We start from the raw sequence: 22,285 nt of genomic DNA, 5'->3' as shown, positions 1-22,285 counted from the left end.
ACGTTAGAGGGGGAAAATGGTGTATTCACTAAGAGTCAAGCTGAAGGTCTCCCACATGTCTGTGGAATATTTGAGTCACAGGATTGCAAACGAGAGTCAGGAATGAAGCGTATCTGTAAAGATGGTCTCGTTTATTATAATCTGCCATTGGAACTCAAAGCACCTGTTAGCGCCACTGTCACCCTGTGTATGTCGTGCTGCTACCTCTTCTGTCACAGGCTTGTGGATGAGCTGCATCTGTGACATTGACATAAATAAGTGTGTCAAGATAAATTAGCCTCTCTCATGGAAGCATGCTCACTTGCTCAAGTATCATCACATCACCTTTTTATGAAAATCTGTTTTTGGGTGAAGAAATCCCTCAAAAGTCACTTGGAGGTCAAATTGGGTGAAACGGCACTATACCACACTTGACCTCGCTTATGCCTTGATCAGACTACAGGATTTTAGCCCCGTTATTGGACGAGAACCCTTGGACTTGTCACCTGACGTCAACCAATGGGATTGCGTCTTGAAACGGCTCATTGCCCCCCTTGATCGCCATTATCAACAGCACGCACAAACCAATGTTTATTGAAACTTTAGAGCATGACTAGACAGAATGCCGGCATAATGTTTACAAACAAACATTAGTGCTAGCACTGGCTAGCTACATAATGTTCTGTTGCCTGCTTGTTAGTGGTATAAAAAGTACTTGAACATTACCTTAAGACAGGGCTCCATGAAGAATTGACAGCCCAAAACATCCTCTCCGCAGCACCCAGGGACAACACCACACGTTTTTTTTTCTCTTTTTTTCTTTCTTTGTAACGACTGTATCCGGTAGTGTTGACACGTTTTCCGGTCCCCCTTACCTCAAAACAGTGCTTGATTTGACAAGATTCGCTCAATGATCATAAAACACAGGACACTGGTGATATCATAATGTACTGTAATGTCTTAAAGTCTTGCCGAAGTCTGACCACGACACAGCAAGATTTTATGGCAGTAGTCTGACATAGTGCTATCGTGCGAGACCAAATGTGTCTTGTACTCCAAGCATTAAGTTAAGGAGGATCAAAGGGTGAATTAATTATCTTTTCTTTTTGGGTTTTACAAGTTATTCCTCAGTTGAGCTCGTATTAGACAATTAAATTCGAGACATGGGTTTTTGCTTTTTCTTTATCCCCCACCCCAATGAATTTAGTTTAGTAATCTGCTCTAGTCGCAGGTTACGGGCACAGTTCATTGGATTAATAGTGGTGCAGATGGAAAAAGCCTCTTTTGATGCCTGACCCACTTGACAGCATTTGGCATATTGTTGCTTTTTTGTAATTATTTATTTAAAAAAATGTTTTTTTACTTAATTAATTCTAATGCAGCTTCAACAAAGCCGCTTGTATGTAAAAAAAGTGGCAAAGATAAATGATAGCAAGGCAGAATCCCCACACACTAGGGGTTGAACGACTAAAGACTATTGTGGTGAAAGTCGAGTCGAAGTCAATTAATCGATGGCGATATATATTATTTTTTTACACAGTACAGCAGTACAGTGGCCCCTAATCTTATTTTGCGCCGCAGACTGGTTTCACGTTAAGATGTATTTCGACAAACCGGCATAGAACCAAATTAAAACTAGATTTTTACACCGATTTTATCGGGTTGATCGATATAAGATGATATTTAGCATTTTATGCTGATCGGCTTTAATGTCAAAATTCGCTGATTCGATCAGTGATGTCATTGATCGGCTCCGCAAAAGACATTTACTCCGCGTCGCCGTCGTGCACAGTATTTTTAGCCTTGTCGTGCGTCTTTTGACGTAGTATTGGAAATATCTGACAGCCAATAAAGAGTTTTTTTTTTTTTCTTTTTTTTTTTTTTTTTTTTTTTAAATAAGTCAGCATTGTGGAACAGACAACACGTAATGCCCGGATCAGACTACAAGACAAATTTGCTCTTTCACGATTACACTATGTCAGACCACTGCAATCAAATCTTGTATTCCGATTCCACCGCATCCTGTTTTTTACGATCATTGGGCTTTATCTTGTTCAATTCAAATGTGACCGGATACACTCGTTACCGTGGCGACGACAACAAGAGTGGAGCGCGCCGACTTTGTATTACAAGGACAAAATGGGGAAAAACGTGTGTTGGTGAACGGTTGGACGTAAACATGCCGCCATTCTGTCGAATCATTGCACTAAAGGTTTGGTGCGGGTGAAGTAATTTAATTAAAAATAAAGTAATTTAATTACAGTAAGTTATTACAGTAATATCGTGTTTATTAGCACGATAACATATGCACTGAAATGCTAAATAAGCTCTATAACCTTTATGGAGCCAAAGAACATATTTTACAATTGAAAAATCTCACGGCACACCAACAAGCAAAAATGTCACAAAAAGTGGATACATTAATTACTGTATGTACTTCCTCCCATCTAATAGAAGACCATTTATCATTTGTTCTGTCTGTCACTATGCCTCACTGGCATAAATAAATGAACAAAGATACATTATTTATTGTAAATATATATATTTTTAACAATTAAGTACACAAGTATATACAGTAAATGAACAGGTAATTTAAATAGACACATTCCTCCATCTTGTGATCGGTTATTGTTTTTTTTTCAACTCGCTGATTGGCCCCAAAAATCCTGATCATGTAAAGCCTAATTAAAACAACTTAGGGCTGCAACAACGACTCAATAAAATCGGTAAGCGATAATTAAAGGTGTTGCCAATGAATTTCACTCTCTGTTTATTGTGTCGCGCAATTATTACGTCAGTCACTTGCTGGTTTGTGTTATTACTCCGTCAGACACTCTCTCCTTTGCTGCGTTGGACATAGGGCAGTGGACCCAGAGGCTGCTCTCATGGGCATTAAATATTTGCATCTCTAAACCAATAAATAAGATGAATTCGAATGATGTCAACACTGCTGGTTAGTGATTGGAAGTCCTGATGCTTTCCAGCGCACAGTGACTGCAGAGGCGCTGATAGACTGAACAAACAACATGGTAAAAGGCAAATGTAAGTGCTAATTTTTCGATCAAAAATAAAACATTTTGCTCATACCAACCAAATTAATTTACTTTAAATATAATTTTACGTGTTAAAAGTGACGATATTCAGTTATTTTGAAAATATATCACGTATTTAACTGGTTTTTTTTCGTTTTTTTCAAAGTCCCGTGTGCCACTCAATGGACATTCATGGTCAGTATAGCGCGGCACTAAGCTGTTCGTTGTTAGTACAGTAAGGGTGCAGCTATTGTATATTTTAGTATTCGGGTATCCTATTAAAAAATTTATTGAATGATCGAGTATTCGGATATATTATGTTTTTGCTTGGTTAAAGACCAATTATTAATACACAAGAAAAAGTTAGCCATTTCACATCAAAATTAATAACCAATTGTTTTACTTTTTTAAAATAATCAATTTCATTTCTTAAATGTACATGAAGCAGCAAACTATTTAATTGTCTTGAAATATTTTCAGTGGGTCAAGAAAACAAATACATTTCAGTTTAAACTTAGCATTTTTTCTTCTTAATATTCTTAGCATTTATTGTAAGTTTAAAAACCGCAAGGCATTAATTAAAAAAAGCGCCTGTTGTGCAACTTCACTTGAGCAGCTATAATTGTAGGATGTGACGTAATAATACAATAGGTTCGTAGCTGAGCGTTTATTAGCTTAAACCAGACTAACTAAACTGATGATGAAAATGAAGACACCTCGAATGGAAACACAAATATTACCTTAATACATTTCTTCACAAACTTTGACACTCGCAACCCCCCCCCCCCCTCTCTTTCCCACCTACAGTACTTTACTCAAAATATAGCCAATTGTTCATTAAGCACTGTGAGATGTCTCAGCTTGACAATTAACTCTTTCCTACCATTAACGGGCAGCTACTTTAGTATATGGGTCATTCCACGGATGTGGTGAAATGTTACGAGCAATTATTAACGGCAAAATACATTAAAAGGCATCAAATATTAACACACAACAGTATCATCAGTAATCAGGTATCAACGTAGATATAAAATAATATTGTATCAAGAATTTTCCACCTCCAATTATTTTGCAATAAACCATGTAAAACACATTTTTGTAGTTTTTGACCAGCGCCGAAGTGTGACATTTTAGCAGTCATCAACGGAAATAGGCACAGTATGAAAAATATCGGCAAAATCATGCAACCACTTTGCCAATATCTGCTAAAGGGTGCGCCTACCACTCAACAGAAGTTAATGACATTCCACGGCGAGATTTCTTAGAGGCACTTATTAGAAATGGGCATCGTGCTTGTAACTTTGTCGGTCAAAACACGTTACGAGCAAGCGGCCTCTCAATTTCATAACTGTAAACAAACGACCATTTTACGACGCCTATTTGGAATTGATGCAATAATCTCCAAAAATAATCATAGAAGGATCAATCAATTGCTTCAGAAGGAGTAGGAGACAATATTGACTTATATTTTTAAGTGTCGGTGATACTTTCGTTCGAGCGACTTGAACAAAATAACAAAAACGGTCGACTATTTTGCGACACCCAGAACCATTTTCGGCTTACATACGACCAGCATACGGCAGCATTTGAGCTTGATGGGAACATGGAGCGGCCGGTAGAACCTGGTAAGTGTTTTCAAGAAAATTATGTCAAAATGTTACAAGCTTCAATCTCAAACGGTCAATTTATTAGCAATGATGAAAAGCGAGTTTGTATAGAATTAGATGGTTTCTTGTTTGATTCGTCGAAGGAGAAATGATTGGTGAATTTCGACCGTTTTCTATCGCTAGTGCACAGGCTGTTTTCTGTGTCTCCTGACTGCGCTGCTGACTCGCTGGTAATTTTGACGAGTCACAGCAGTGTTGAGGATGTGGTCATGATTACGCGCATACTTTAATCCTTATTTATAAACTTTGATTCGGTTCCGCTTATAAAGGCCTCCTGTCAAACGTTTTTAACTATCTTTGATCAAAAGATATGATTCACTTTGTTGATAAAAATGTCGATGTTGTGTGGTGCACTGTGGATTGTTACTGGTGCTTGTAACATGACATGGGCACTGGCAAAGACCGCTGGTGTGTGAAAATTACGCACAGGTCTAAATGGCTGTATTATCGTTTACTAACGTAACACTAGTATTTGTGTGAAAAATTCCCAAGGTTTTCATACAATAAACAGCTTTCCATGTTCATATCTAGAGTCATTGTTACAAGCGACCACTGGTCAAATAATGGTCATATGAAGGAAACTATGTATGTTTTTATCCCATGAACCCCTAAATGTAACTGGTATACATCAAAGAAATTTTACTAACATTTTCAACAAAATGATTCAAGTTCTTAAATTTTTCTTACATGTCACCAATTGTGTACCACCTCAGTGGAATGACCCATATACCAATAGTAACAAGTAACGTTTTAAAATCAAGTGTTCTTACTTCTTAGTATGCTTTCATCAGTTTAATGTCGTGTATTTAAGATCTAAATGGAATGCTTAAAAGGTCAAGAGTGAGAATGTGTTTGTTTAGATACACAGAGAGATGGTGGTGAAAATCTTGATGTGGCAGTTGAGACAGGAGACAATAATTTTAGCAGATATTGTATAGCCTACATTTGTATGTTTTTGTGGGTTGGTCCATGGCTTATTGTAAAGCTATTTGACCTCAATAAGGTAAAAAAAAAAATTTTTACTTTAAAGGCCCCCTTCCATAATATAATATAATCTTTAATGTCCTTTATCAGGATTGCAAGATAATTTGGGTTGAAAATGCCCAGAAAGTCCTTTTTCAAGCTATTGTTGAAGCCTGGCTATTGAGACGGCTAGATTTCTTATTAATATGTGTCATGTAAATAAGATTTGCTCAGAATGGATGGCTCATTTTCTCAATGTAAATATGGAAAACAGCTTTACTATGATTCACCATTGGCGAATGGCGATATTTCGGCAGCTGGGTCAAGCATTCATAGTGACCTCACGTTCATTTAATTTGGTGTGGGCGGGGGTCTTACTGTCATCATGGAGCAAAATTCACCAAGCGTTGGATTGTTCACCCACTACTCGGTACCCAAAAAAGGAGGGGACGTGTCACGGAGGTGAAGTAAAACAGAGGAGATTATTTTGAATGCAGTCACTATAACGTAACTGGCCCGTGGCATTCATCTCACTCACATTTTGACGACAGTGACCACAGTTACATTCAACATTAAAAATATAGTTAAGTATTGTTGTAAAATACAACCCACTTATGCTTTTATATACTATATTTGCATGGCTTGGTGGCGGCTAACCAGCCAGCTGGCTAGCTCGCTCCAAACCTGGAAATGCACTTCCAGCCGTGTGGGAAAGCTTATTTTACGAAGCCATTCTCTACAAAATGGGCCAAAACCGCACAGTCCTGGTCCCCAAATGCTTAGGAATTTCCCCCAAAGTAAATTGAAGCCATTTGTTCCTCAACTCTGAGTTTGGCAGGTGACGCAAATCGGTTTAACCCTTACCACGCACGCACTCACACACATGCACGCACGCACGCACACACATACACACACAGAGGTCTGCTGTAGTGGTGGGAGGGTCAGGGACATTATGAAGCCCACTTGAATTAACAGAGGAGCCCCCAGCCTTTCCTCTAAAACCTCCGGCTGTGTATGGAGGGGGTCTTAATCCCGGTGGTCTCCTGTCTCGCCCATTAAATAACGTCCCCATATCCTCCCCTCCGCATTTGTGTGTAGTGTGTGAGTGCGCAACCCTAGCTGTGTTTATTTGCAGCCAGTGGAAATAGACTCGTTGATCATTCTTGCAAGGACACACACACAGATTCTTCGCAGCCTCCAGGGGCTTATCTTCTTTTTGTATGTGTGTGTGGGTGGGGGGGGGAATTTGAATGCGGGGAGTGGGAGTGGCATGACACACGCGGGCCAGCAGATGTCTGGGTCATTAAGGTTAGGCCAGCTGATTAGCATGACAAACGTGCACCTCCCCACCCACCGCAGGGGCTTGCTTTTGACTAGCCAAGTTGACGACATGGGTCACAGGTGATGTTGATTTTTGTCAAGGATGGCTTGAATGGGAGGGGCGTCGCCGCCTCAGACTCAATTAGAGCAACAAGATACACATGACTGCACTTGGAAACACTGTGACTTGTGCTCCCTTCATACAGATAGTATCACAATGTCATAAAACGTGATTTTCAAAGATGACATTGTGCATCTAGTGTTAGGAAATACAAACTGGTTTTACTTCTCGAGGCTTGGAGGGGAAGAATATGTTTTATGTGACCCCAGTAGTCTAAACAGAGTATTCTGATTAATATTGGGTTCATGGAATAAGAATTGAACAGATAAATTCATACATTTTCACTGATCTCAGGGGGCTGCCATTGTGGGCAATGTCGCCCTCTGCTGTTGACTGAAATTAACATCACGTATCCTCCCACTTGCATTGCGAGCGTATTGTGAGCAAACCCGGTAATCAGGAAAACGGGCTCACCTTGTATGCTGCAATAACTAGCAGAACTACGGGTTGATTTACGTGATGGTTTCGAACCCAAACTTGCCAGAATATCGTTCAAACCGTAGAACCATACAATTAAACTGGTAACTCAAGGCACCACTGTACTTACTGCTCTTAGTGTGTAATGTTTTACAGATGACACACACACGACGATATCTCCGTCAACAATTGCAAGTCTCCTCCCACAAACCAGATATCTGTAGTAGTACCAAGACGGACCTATGGGAGACAGCATAGTGCCACATGCCATCCCAGAGTGATGGAAAATAAAAAGAATGAAAAAAAGTAGTATTTTTTTTCCCCCCAGCAGATCGGTCAAGACGTGACAAACGGCCCTTTACTGAATTTGATCGGAAGTGGGGGGAATGCTAAAATTCAGCCCGATTAGCAGTATGTGTGAACCCCATTTAAAGCCAAGCTCCACGCACCAGGTTATTTGCGCCTCAAATAACAGAGCATAGCTTGAGCACTCGCACGATTCAGTCCATATGAAAAGAAAAGCAAAAATAACACTGAGGGACGATGGCTGTTGAGTGTAGTACGATGCATTTTCATTGGTGGATGCAGCACTTCAACACCAAACTACCAAATTATGCTTATTAATTAGTGTTTAGGTGAGGCCCACCAAACACAAATCCCAGACCTTCACATTGACAAATTAGCCAAACATTTGAGTATGTACAACTAAGCTAACATTAATCTGTGCTAACACTTCTGATTTTATTACCTTTTAGCCTTGACGTCTTGCCGGTGTCTAGCAGTATGAATGTGTACGTCGCGTGCATCTGCATTTTTTTATTTTTATTTTTTTTTTGTGGAAGAAGAGTCAAGGTACAAATTCATAAGCAATTGGCAGACTTTCTATTCGCAGAGTGGCCTTTTGTTGTTTATTGCATGGCAGAATGTCCTGAATTTAAAAGATTAACCATTTGCGTTTTCATTCGAGTGCTCATCGAGTGTGTGTTTGTGTGGACCTGCTGCATCAGTATTCAGCAGCTTGTTCCCTGTGTGTGTGTGGGTGGGGGGGGTAGATTGGCTGTGGTGGTGCGTCGAGCTAACCCTTCACCGGTGCAGAACGGTGCGCTGGGCAGGAACAAAGCTCTCCACGGGGGTTGCTTGATTGGCCCAGCTGGCCTCAACCCCGCCGGAGCCCCCCTTAGACCTCTGCTTCGCCACAAAATACCAGGCCGCACCGCATCGCAGCAGACAAGAGAATTAGCTGGTCTGTTTGTCCGCCTAAGAGCGCCAAGGCCCCAACTGGAACAATGTATTGCTTCATCCTCGTGATCCCATTCAGACTCCGCCAGGATTCACAGCAAGGCGACGACAACCTTGCTTGTTTGTTTGTCTACTTCCTGTCTCCGTGTAATTCAGAGTACACAATGATGTGTGTAATTTAATGTAATGGAGGCTGCGACATCAGATGATAATGTCTATGGTGGTGAAGCAGTATGTGGCTCATTATCCAAAGTTATTTTTGCACAATCTGTTCCAAGTAACTGTCAATAATTGGACATGGCTATAAGGCTGCTAAGTGTCAGCTGCCATGTTTGTCAGAAGACCTTGCATACTGTGTTTGCTCTGTACAATCTTGCCGCATTCTTGCCTGTACTCATCTTTAATACAGTAATATAGCACAGTCAATGTCACAGCACACCACCCAACAAAATGTCACGCAAGTACTGAAATAATGTTAATCTCATCTCAATTTACACACAAATATACTTACTCTTTGTAAAATCTGGGTCTGTTTAGCTGAACACAAAGCTATTATTCTATTGTATGAATGGCAACAGGTGGATACACAGAATATTTGTAGATTCTGCCACCTAGTGGAAGAGCAATTAATTGGTCTGCCTGTCACTATATGTTGCTACCATAGATGGATGAGGAAAAATAGAATATAATTTTGGACCAATTGTATTAAATTTGACAATGTATTTGGATTAACTGGTTGGTTAGTCAGGATATGGAAAGTATTTGCCACAACAAAAGGTATTAGGTAGTTTATTGACAGACATAGAGAAAGCTTAAAAACACTTGCAAACTTGTATCTGGAGTAGATATAAAGGTTTACACACACTTGTTAAAAGTTAAAGTTTGGTCACGGCCAGGATACCCCTTGCAAAAAAGATCCTGAATCTCAATGGGGACTATCCTTGGTTAAATAAATGTAAATAAAGAAGAAAGAACAATTTAATGATATGACAAAGGCAAATCATTTCAGAACTTTTTCCAGCCTCACAGTTCTGGTGTTGGGGGTTCCTGTGTGAAGTTCGCTTTGTTATCCGCATGCTTGATTAGATTCTCTTCCAGGTACTACGGCTTCCTCCCACATTCCAATAACATGCATGTTAGATTCATTGAAAATGCAAAATTGTCCATAGGTGCAAATGTGGGCATATTGTTGTTTGTCTGTATGTGGCCTGCGATACCACGGTGACCAGTCCTAGTTGCACACCCCTTTCTCTCAAAGGTAAACTGGGATAGGCTGCAGCTCATCCATGATGGTGATGAGGAAAAGTGGCATAGAAAATAAAATATAACCTATACAACGAAAAATGTAGGCTTTACAAGAACAGGAATTTTTGGAGCCGATCACAGATCAGTGAGTTTAAAAAAAAAAAAAAAAACGATCACAAGATGGAGCAGTGTGTCTATTTAAATGACTTGTTCATTTACTGTATCTGCTTGTGTACTGTATACTGTATACTTCAACAAAAGTATTCTCTATCCAGGTCATGTATTCTATGTATTAAAGTACTTCACACACACCGAAACTTTAGCGCATGATTCGACAGAACGGCAGCTACAACCGTTAGTGCTACCACTAGGTTGCTAGGCTACATAACGTTTTGTTGCCTGCTTGCGAGCCGCATCGTATGAAAAGTACGTGAACATACCTCAAGCAATCCTTGAATTAATGTCCTCTCCCGAGCCCCGGTGACTACCAGCACACGTTTTCCCCCACTTTGTTCTTATAATACACACGACGCGATCCATTGTTGTTGTCGTTGCCATGGTAACGAATGTATCCGGTCGCTTTTGTGTTGACAAGATAAAGCCCAGTGATCATAAAAGATGGGTTGCGGATTTTATTACAGTAGTCTGACATAGTGCAATTGTGAAAGACCAAATTTGTCTTGTAGTCTGATCCACGCATTATGTGTTGTCTGTCCCACACCACTGACATGTTTAAAAAAATAAAATAAACTTTATTGGCGGTCAGATATTTACAGTACTACGTCAAAAGACACGACAAGGCTAAAAATAAACTAGCTTTTGGATTCAAATATACTGTACACGATGGCGACGTGGAGGAAATGTCTTTCGCGGAGCCGATCAATGACGTCTTTGATCGGATCGGCAAATTATGACATTAAAGCCAATCAGCATAAAATGCTAATTATCGTTCGATACCGATCAAGCCTATCAGATCGGTGTAAAGTCTAGGAAAAAAGTAAAAAAAAAAAAAAAAAACTGACCAATAATCATGGTCATAATCATCTAATCATCATGATTAGTTGTTGACAACAAATTGTTCAGGGACACTATCAAGTATGTCACAGCCAATATAAACGTTAAGGGAGCTGCAGGAGTTAGTGGAAAGTACTGGCTGTCTATCCATCTACAGTTCTGTATCCATCCATCCATCCATCCATCGTCATCTCATTGGCCACTTTGCAGCAAACTTTGAGACTAATCTTTCGTTCCCGCTTGCCTTTCCTCCCCTGTGGGTTGTTGTGAGTAATAACCTTGCTTTTTACAAGCAGACATCAATCATCTGCACAACCATACGGGGTGTAATCTTAACCCCCACCCCTCCACACGTCTGGCTTTAATCTCAGACATGCTCTCCAAACCGTCAGCCGGGTCCTGCCTCACCATTTCCCCCCCCTCGCTCTTGACAAATTGCCCATTTCCCTCGGTTTTGCAATCTCTGCGCTCTTTTCCTGTGTGTGCGTGTGTGTGTGGTAGTGGTGGTTGTGTGTGTGTGTGTGGGGAGTGGGGGTCTTGTACTATTAAATGCCTCCCCACAGCCACCTTGTCACATCTATGTGTGTGTGTGTGTGTGTGCGCATTTTTTTGTGCATCAGTGTCTCCAGGGCAGCATGCCATGAGTGTCATGTTTGTGTGTGTTTTTACCGCATGCTTGGCTGGCCTTGCACACAGGGTCAAGATAGTTGCGGCGAGCAGGGAGGCGAGCCGAGCCGTGCCAAGTCTGTGTTTGCAAGGGCACCTCACTCCAAGTGATAAAAGTAGAATAATCCTCTTTAAAGCATCTTAACGAGGTCAACTCTGGCGGGCTGAAAGGGGAGGTGTGTGTGAGTGTGGGGAAGGCGGGGGGGGGGGGCTAAGCCTTGGTTTGGTTCGTGAGAGATAATAATCAAAATCAAATTCCTAGCCCAAACAGGATTAGGCTCTCTCTGCGCTGCAAAGCCCCTGTCCAGAGCGGCTGAAGACACAATCCTTTACCTCAACACAGACACACACAGACATTTTCACACAAACACACGCATACTAGAAGCAGCTGAGTTGACCCGGGCTCTTGGACATAGCCGTTGATATTTCTTTCTAGTGATAAGGCTGGAGCTATTCTTTGGCTGGATTTACACTGGAGGGCTAAGTGCCCAATTTCGATTTAGTGCGATTTTGACCTGTCAATTTGTCAGCTTCTGACGTAGCACCAGAGGCAGAACAGTGTGTCATGAGACACCCGACGCTTATTAACCATTAGGGCTACAGAAATTGGATATTTTCCGAATCAAGTGTTCTACCAATTATGCCATCGATTAAAGGAGTAATTGCATTACTAAACAAAATAACGTGCATGATGAGGTCAAGGTATCATTATGTTTGTTCACTTGGGGTGACCATCCACACATTCTACAATAGTATTTGTGACTTTGAGTGTGTTTGGCTTTAAAAGGCGAGCCGAGGCCTGGCCTGGTGAGTGACGAGGGTATCAGGGAATGAGAGTTACGAGTTGGCTGACTGTTAACTGACTAACCTGTTAAATGCCCATCTACGAGTTGAGTGCCTTGCCGTGAGTTCTGGCAGCTGGTAGCTTACAGAATCTTTCCTCATGGCTAGCCACCATCGCCCCAACTTATTTCTACTGGAGGGTTGCCTGTGACTCCAGTAACATTAGACCGTGTGGAAAAATTATCCCTGTGAAGCTTCGAGGCAGAGATTTTGCTGCAATGTATTTTTTGTAATCAAATTATTAGTTATTTGATTTATCATTTCAGCCCTTAGCTCTGTTTGTGTGTGTGTGTGTGTGTGTTAAAATATCACTTGTTTGAAGTTTTATAATTACTGTAACAGCTATCGATCATCTGCTATTTCTTGACAGCAAGAGAGTGAAAACTGGCGCTAATGAATACTTAAAAAAGGGGGTTTTGATAAGTACTGTTTAAAGCATGTGAGAGGGGTAAAACTATAACAAAATAACTTTTACAGGATCTATCGATTTTCCCTTATCGTAGGTGGTTTGAAACGTATACCCCTTGATAAACGTGTGCAGTAATTAAGGTTTTCTGACGAATGCCTGGCTCAGACTACAAGACAAATTTGGTCTTTCCCAATTGCACTATGTCAGACTATTGCCATCAAATCTGGCCGTTTCTCGAGCAGACAGAGGCAACACTGCACGACATTTATTCCGAGAGCACTGTATCCCGTCTTTTATGATCACTGGCCTTTATCTTGTCAAATCAAACACTGTCGCAGAGGTGAAAGCAGAAAAAGTGTCACCGGTCAACTGTGGCCGGATATACTCGTTACCATGGCGATGACAACAACAATGCGCGGCGCTAATGTATTGTTTCTGTGTGTGAGTAAGTGTAGGCGGACAAAATGTAGAAAAATGTGGTGTTCGTCACTGGTCCTCGGGAGAGAACGTTCTTTCAAGGATTGCTTGAGGTATGTTCACATACTTTTAATACGATACGGCTCACAAGCAGGCAACAAAACGTTAGGTAGCCTAGCAAGCTAGTGCTAGCACTAACAGTTGTACGTAAACATGTCGGCTTTCCATCGAATCATGCTCTAAAGCTTCGGAAAATATTGGTTTGTGCGTGTGAATAAATGCTGACAATGGCATGCAAGTATGTTGACAATGGCAAGCACGGGATGTACCGATCACTATACACGCAAAAAGAGTTGTCGTTGATATGTCACACTACACGGAAGATATAAAAAAAAAAAAGAATCAAACTTGCTAGACTTGATTTTGGCGTCGTAGGGCTATTGTAGGTCCAAACCATTGGTCGTGAATTATGTCACACGAGAGAGATATGTCAGGCCTGATCTGGGAAATCGGCTGCGATAGCTAATCGGGCCAATATCGGGACTAAAATCCTGTGGTCTGATCTAGGCATAACATGGAAGCTCCTATACCATTTCCAATAAAAATTAGCCACCTCCAGACTGCATTTACCATTAAAAGAACTCATGAGTTAAAGGACAATCTCATATAAGGTATCCTGGGTAATGAACCACTTGCTGCTTCACCAAGTCTAAAGACATTTATTTTTAGAACACATGTTGTGGTAAATTTCCATGACAAAAGTTACAGTTTAACCCTGGCAGAGGTGTGGATTCACAATAAAGCACAGTTATTGCTATCTATTACCTTGTTCTTGTCAAAGCGCACACTGCCAATTGCAAAAACTATACTCGTGACTTTCACCAGAGTGGTCTGAGAAACTAAAGCAAATATTCCATGCTCAACGCAAATAAAGTTGTCTGACTAATACAAAACTAAATAAAAAGCTGTTTCGTGATCACAAACATACAGTTGTTTTATTGGAACAGATCGCTCAAACAAACCACCTTGGATATGGAGCCACATGCTCTGTTAAATTTCCATTGGATTGGTATTTATATATATTCCGGCTTCATTTTAACAACCGCACGTTTGCCTCCATCTTCCACGTTCAGGCTTTTTGACGGGTGCAGAAAGTGGATGCAGTCACGCTGTCCTTGACTGCACTGTTGCTATGGTGCACAACAAAACAGCCTTGTAGCCCACAAACACAACACAGCCAACTATTAGTCACTCTGCGTAAATCTTCTGCAGTCCTTTTAAAGAGTGGGTGTGAGATAATATCTAGTCATTAGCCAGGGCTTACAATTCCAACGCTACGTCCCTGCCCCCCCCCCCCCCCACACACACACACACACACACACAAAGTGAGAAGTAAACAGCCAGGCAGAGCTCCAGGAAATATGATCCCCACACTCCCACTACCCTTAGGCGGGATTTATATGGAGGAGGATGTTTTCCAATGTATCCTGCTGGTACTCTGTTTGTATGTGTGCCCTAATCTTCTTCCATTCTCTTTAACTCTTCAGTGGTGTAAAAAAACGCTTTGCAGTAGATTTCACACAGATGAGGCAGGGTGAAGAGGCAAGGAGAAGGGATGTGTGTGTGTGTGTGTGTGTGTGTGTGTGTGTGTGTGTGTGTGTGCGCGCACGAGCGCCTTGCATGGGGGTTCAGGTGGCACGGGAAGGAAGGCGGGGCAGTAATTTCCTGAAACGACGAATCCCATTTATTCGCTGAAGACGGTCTCAATTGCCTTGCCAGCGCACAAAGCTTTTTAATGCTTTAATTACGTCTCAAAGGAGCGGGGCAGAATCGAATTAGAGGTTGTCCTACATTTAAAGTGCTATGTGTGCGCGCGTGTGCGTGGACTATGCAAATTGTGAGGAAGAGGCTGTGTGGGTTGTATGACTCACGGCAGTGAATATTTGCTCCTCATACGCACAAGCTCATCACGCCTCCCCCTCACACACAGTACACAACATATATCCTTGTTTCACACACACACGCACACACTACTGGATGTTGGCATCCATGATGCTCACCATGCAGGCCAGTCACTCTTTTTCTTGCTCAAACATAATTTTGGGTCCCTCTGTCCACATGCAGCCACCTTTTCTGCCGTCACAACAGATGGCACATGTCGCTGTATTACGGCAATATTTCGTTCACATTATGGGCATCCATCTGTTGTTGGGTGCCTGTAGAGCACCTTGTTTTAGCCAGTTGCCTAGTGTTACACAGACAGCTCCCAGTGTTTTCTAAGACAGAAAGATGATATACAGTGGGTACGGAAAGTATTCAGACCCCCTTAAATCTTTTATTCTTTGTTATAAGTAGGGCGGCACGGTGGACGACCGGTTAGCACAGCTGTCTCACAGTTCTGAGGACCGGGGTTCAAATCCCGGCCCCGCCTGTGTGGAGTTTGCATGTTCTCCCCGTGCCTGCGTGGGTTTTCTCCGGGTACTCCGGTTTCCTCCCACAGCCCAAAAACATGCAGGGCATCGAAGACTCTAAATTGTCCGTAGGTGTGAATGTGAGTGTGAATGGTTGTTTGTTTGTATGTGCCCTGCGATTGGCTGGTGACCATTTCAGGGTGTAAAAAAAATAAAAATAAAATATCACATAGCATAAGTATTCAGACCCCTTGCTCTGTATTTAGTAGAAGCAACCTTTTGAGCTTACAGCCATGAGTATTTTTGGGAATGATTTTTCACACTTGGATTTGGGGATCCTCTGCCATTCTTCCTTGCAGATCCTTCTGTCAGGTTGGATGGTGAATGTTGGTGAACAACCATTTGCAGGTCTCTCCAGAGATGCTCAATTGGGTTTAAGTCAGGGCTCTGGCTGGGCCATTCAAGAACAGCACACCTGGATTTGGGGACCCTCTGCCATTCCTCCTTGTAGATCCTCTCCAGTTCTGTTAGGTTGGATGGTGAATGAGTTGTTCTGAAGCCACTCCTTTGTTATTTTAGCTGTGTGCTTAGGGTCATTGTCTTGTTGGAAGGTGAACCTTCGGCCCAGTCTGAGGTCCTGAGCACTCTGGAGAAGGTTTTCGTCCAGGATATCCCTGTACTCGGCCGCATTCATCTTTCCTTCGATTGCAACCAGTCGTCCTGTCCCTGCAGCAGACGGACGGCCAGCTCTAGGAAGGTTTCTGGTCGTCCCAAACGTCTTCCATGGAAGGATTATGGAGGCCACGTTTTTTTTCTGTCAATATGGGGTGCTGTGTGTATATTAATGAAGAAAAAAAATACTTCAATGATTTTAGCAAATGGCTGCAATATAACAAAGAGTGAAATATTTAAGGGGGTCTGAATACTTTCCGTACCCACTGTACATATTTAGACCAACCCATGCACCGACTGACAAGTTGGTCCCACTGACTGATTTTGAATGTTTAAATGGTTGTAAAAGTGCTCTTGAAATTGCTGTTTCTTGTCATTATTCTTAATCCAAATAAATCTCCTTTTTGAGAGCTTTGAAAATTCGTTCCCCGAAACTACGTCCAGCCACCATCCATTTTCAATAACATTTGTCCCAATTAGAGTCACGGATAAATGGAGTCTATCCCATCTGATTTTAAAGGCGGTACACATCTTGGTTTTGTTGCCAGCCAATTACAAGGCACATATATGTGCAGTAGGCGAACAAGCACTCACATTTCCATGTACGGACAATTTTGAGCATGGCAGCAAAGTTTGGTGACTTGGCATAAAACGCTTTGCAAACTTGACCAAATGTTTCATTTGGCATACTTAAAATTCGTAGGCATATTTATCATGAGTTGACTTAAAAAAAAAATAAATAAATAAAAACGTCAAAAGAAGCCATTCTGGGAAAGAGACAGGAAGTCTGCCATTTTGGTTTGAAGCGATGTTTTTAGGGACAATTTAGCCATGTGTGGGGGTATTTTCAAAGCAAACCTGTCGTAGAGATTTTTGTATTAGACGTTTGACCACATTTGAACCACTCGACAGATGGCCCTAAATTGCAAGGAAGCGCTTTCTTATAGCGTGTGGGTAGAGCCTGGCGATGAAGTTTTAAGACGTAAAACACGATACTATAAACTCAATTCTATGTTGTGTGTGCGTGCGTGTGTGCGTGCGTGTGTGTGTGTGTGTGTGTGTGTGTGTGTGTGTGCGTGCGTGCGTGTGTGTTTGCGTGTGAGAGTGAGTGTGTGTGTGTGTGAGATGAAGGTCCTGAAATGTCTACATGCCTTTCCTGACGCTCTGATTTCCTTCAAACTCTGTATACTCTCCATCTCAGTCTGGTGTACCTCCCAACTTTTGCGTGCAACTACAAGGTCTACCCGGGGCTGTTGACTGCAAACACACACAGGAAAAAAATGTGGTATTTAAAATGGTTGCACACACTGTGCTTCACTCGGAGGAAACAAGATCTGGGGCAGCAACTCTAGCCTTGGGCTCCGGGGCCAACCTGTGTGCAAAAACGCACGCACGCACGCACATACACACACACACACACACACACACACACACACACACACACACACACTGTATGCAAAAGCCAAGCGGTGCAGGGAGCAGTTATCACAGCGTGATGTGCGAGGCTGCCTGCAGCTAAGTGCCTTGTGTTGACACATGCTCAGCATGGCAGAGCACCAAATAGCCACGGTGCTGTTTGATGAGTTTGTTCCTCGCCAGTACGGTCCAGAGAGATAATGGAAAAGCTTATTTGGCTTTAAAGTTGGCGTCTCTCAGTAACAGCTTGATTTTATTTTTTTATTTTTTTGTTTCCCCGTGTTGTGTGTGTCGACGGTTGTTTCTGTATAATGGCAGTCCCTCCTTTGACAGCAAAATGGCTTGTATTACAGTTGTGGTGTAGTAGCATTTTGAATTTAATACATGTGATCGGATAGTGATGTAGTGTAGATCCCCGCATATTTGTGGTTTTACAATCGCAACTTCACCCATTTGCCAATTTTTGGGAGGAACCTGTCTCCCCACAACTGCAGAATCTCCCCGCCTAGTCGCGTTTTTCTTTGTTGTTAACACACACTCTGCCATCCCAAGCAGCTGTGCAGGTATCTGAATGGCTTGAGTCTAGCGTGTTGTTAGCGGTCCAAGGTTGCATTAAAAATAGAGCTCTGTATTTACGGTTTTCTTCGGAAAAAGTAACATTGTTTTGGAAAAAATTATTATTATTATTTTGGGCAGTGTTTTTGTCATTTTATCATTACAGGGTATGGGGGTGCGTCGTCTGTGGGGGTGTAATTGGATGTGATCCACATTACGCTAGCGATTTCTTTTGGTGATCATTGGAATGAAACCTTCAATTGAAAAAGTGTTCTATCTCCCGCTCGTGTTTTTAATTATTTTTCCTCTCAGCCCGTCAGTCCAGGATGCTTTTTCACACTGTTCTTCCTCCCTTGGCAGGCTTCATCACAGCAGCTGAAATTCACAACATCCGACTCCTGTGACAGGATCAAGGACGAGTTCCAGTTCCTCCAAGCACAATACCACAGGTGAGAACACATGCAAACAAGATTTAAAAGCAGTTTCAAATGACGTGGCCTTGATTGTTTCTAATTTAATCTCGTGTCTGCGTGGGACCAAAGTGGAATGTTATGGCCTATTTCCACAACATGGCATCATTTAAATCGTTATGGTTGATTACTTTTCTTCTGCAAGAAATGGAGAAGAAAAACATAGAATGTGATGTGTAATTGCAGCTGTCCAATGAAAATAGTTGCATATTTTTTTCCTTTGTCAGCTCTAAATATCTCAGAAATGCCTTAAACCTATTAATTTTCTCGACCCTTTTAAAATCCAATCAAAAAATTACTTTTTTTAAAGTGAATCGGGTATATAAAAAGCAACAGGTAGCTACTTTTTTTTTTTTTTTTTTGTAAGGGTGGAGCTTGACCTGCTTCCATTTACTGATTGGTCCACAGAGAATTTTTACTTCTATGCTACAGTGGGAATGGAACGCCAGTGATAATGTCCTGGTGACGCAGTATGTGTCTCATTATCAGGTTAAAAGGTTATTTGTGTACGCTCTGTTACAAGTTACTGTTAAAAATTGAATGTTTGTGATCACAAGCCATTAGACAGGTGAAGCCGCATGTGGCTAATTTGGCATTCTTGTACACTATGTTCTAAGCAACTGGTATCAATTGTATGTTTGTGATCACGAGACCAGACATGGTGAAGAAGCATGTGGCTCATTAGCCAAGGTTATTTTTATTTGGTCTGTTCCAAGTAACTATTAACAATTATATGTTTACGATTACAAGGCTTTCGGTATGGGGAAGAAGCATGCGGCTCATTATCCAACGTTATCCTTGTTATGTTCCGAATAACTGATAAAAAAGTATCATCACGGGGCTTTCTCTTTGTGCGGGTTAACTTTCTTCAACGTTTTTGTTCCTGTGTGCATTTGAGTCTACCATAGCAAAGACAGATGAAAGCCCGGTGTATTTTTAGTACGATGATGATCACTTTTCTTTGTTGTATTTGTGGAGCATTGCGACATAGCAATAACATACTGCTTTTATTTTTTTTTCGTTACTTGGGTCTTTGTTTTTTTGTGATTCCCTCAACGGGGAGCAGCGACGTTTAACCCCTATTAGAGAGCCAAAGCACAGTTGAAAGAGAGCTTTTTTTTTGTGCCTGTTGACTTGGGAGAGGGGTTTAAAATGGGGGAGTCACAGTGAAAGCTTTGTAGTGATATGCTGTATGTTGTGGAAGCCTTTAAAAGGCAAATGTACAACAGGCATTCCCCTGGGGATAGTAGCAGCCATTATATCTGTCGCTGTCTTCCTCCCACCCCCTCCTCCTCTTCCTCCTAATTCCCCTTTCCCTCAGTCCCATGCATAAATAGATCAGGGAATACATCAATCAAAATATAGATGACAGCGCAAGCGATTTAGAGACGGAAGAATCGGCAATAAAACTCCATCAAAGTGTCTTTGGAGAGCAGTGGTGCATGCCCGCTGGCTGATGAGCGCCAATCACAAGAGTCGCACAGCCAATCCCAGGTGAACTGGCGGTGGGGAGACAAGGGGGGAGGCTTGTTGTCATGACAACACACCACACAGCCTACAAATGCAGATATGGAAAGCAGGAAGTCGATGTGGTACTTTTCAGCAGGAACATGACGTTGACATTTGTTTCAACTGTTTGTAATGCAAATTTACCAAAGCAGGCAGTGTCTTATGAGCAGAGTATTTAAGACTAGGCGAAGAATCATGTGTTTCATTGCCGGAGGTCCTCATACGCTTTGTTCCAAGACGCTGTCAACAATTGTTTGTGATCACAAGGCGACTCCGCGTTTTGGATAAGTGTGACAGCAGCTACCGTGTCAGTCAAAAAATTCTGTGCGTGTTCCATGCAGTTTCTCCTCTTGCAAGAAATGAACTGGAAAGACAACAGCTATTTTGTCCGGCTTTAGAGGCATATCCATCCATCCATTTTCTTGAGCGCTTATTCTCATTAGGGTTGCAGGTAGGGTTGGGCATCGTTTGAATTTAAGCAATTCCGGTTCCACATTTAGATTCTGATTCCAAATGATTCTCGATTCCGATGCTTTTAGGGGGCTGGTTCATAACGTTTGCATGGTTTAAATAGTGGGTGTCCAAATTATGAACATCCTTTTTCTTAGAAGCCCGCAGCATCAACTAAAATGAATATTTGACTCGGGGTTCTTTATAACCAGTATCAATATCAAACCTATGAACTAAAAGGCAGTGTAGAACACAATTGGAACCCAATGGACTTAATATTAATTTATTACTCTTTCAGCTAAAAGTTAAATATAGCATTGTTAAAATAGTTATTTGCATCAAATGGTTTATATGTGCAAGGTTTAACTTCACTTCCTGTTTTAAGCGTGTAGCCTTTTATTTTGAAGGATATGCACCCGAACTCAGCATTTTGACACAAAAAGTAGCTTCACACCACACAGGTGAATTTTGAAAACAAAAGTAAACGTAGATGGCAAGAAAAAGAGTAATAAATGGAACCAAATACGATAAAACGTTGATTCCGTTACCTGCCCACCAGTGAGGCACAAGGCTAGTGTTTGTGATACTTTGAGACGTTTATATGAATTTTGTCCCAATTCATTGTGATGTAAAGTTGCGAGTTTGACCTTTGACGTTTTAGCTCAATATTAAGCTTCTTTTTTTTCTGTCATCGGCTCTTACGTTGATTTGAAGACTAAAATAAATGCTAAAAACCATCAGTGCAAATGTGCAACCCACCGTTTAACTTGTTAGCTGCCTCAATGTTGGCATAGACATATTTGATTGTTTCACTCACCCAATTGACTTGACTGAAGTTCCGTGCGATACAGGCTGAGGCTCGGAGCGGGAGGGAGCGGATCAGACTTCTACACATCGTGAAAGCCCCCTTCGCACAATATAATCTTATTCCAAGTGTTGCACTGAGGCGACTGGTCATGTATTTTACCAATGTTGGTTTTTGCCACTTTATTTTTCGGGGTCGGTGGACTGTAAGCATCGAAACTAGAAACTGAAATTTTTAAATTTGAATGATTCCAGAAGAACCGGAATGTTAGTCCCGGTTCCAATCGATTCTCGATGCCAAACCCTAGTGGCAGGTGAGCTGGAGGCGAGAGACGGTGTACAGCGTGGATTGGTCGTGAGCCAATCACAGGGCAAACAAACTAGACAAATTACCATTCACTCTCACATTCACACCGATGGACAAAATGTGCGAATAGTACATAATCTTAGACTGGGTTGTTAACGGAAGAAATAAAGAGAGAGTCTTCGCTGCATGTGTATGTTTTTGCACTGATGAGTGGTATAAAAAAAGCTCAAGCTAACAAACAACAGAGGTCGTGTTATGTGACCATTGGTGTTTTTATAGGGTGCAAAGGTGACAATTACAGGGCATTTTTTCAGAATCAAGTCATCTGTAAGCCATTTATTTTCAAGGGTAATGTTGTT

General features: G+C 41.6%; 1 protein-coding gene across 2 annotated transcripts in view; it reads left to right on the top strand.

Moving 5' to 3' along the window:
• Window positions 1-22,285, top strand: part of tle5 (TLE family member 5, transcriptional modulator) — a 45,174-nt gene that overhangs the window by 2,349 nt on the left and 20,540 nt on the right. For both annotated transcript variants that reach the window (XM_061684215.1, XM_061684214.1), the window contains exon 2: window positions 18,747-18,835. In XM_061684215.1, the coding sequence (XP_061540199.1) occupies window positions 18,747-18,835 (89 nt within the window). The remainder of the gene's footprint in view (window positions 1-18,746; window positions 18,836-22,285) is intronic.

The sequence above is a fragment of the Phycodurus eques genome, chromosome 8, assembly GCF_024500275.1.
Source record: "Phycodurus eques isolate BA_2022a chromosome 8, UOR_Pequ_1.1, whole genome shotgun sequence".
NCBI classification, from domain to species: domain Eukaryota; kingdom Metazoa; phylum Chordata; class Actinopteri; order Syngnathiformes; family Syngnathidae; genus Phycodurus; species Phycodurus eques.
Note: the sequence above shows the minus strand (reverse complement) of the source record. Positions and strands in the feature narration are given on the sequence as shown.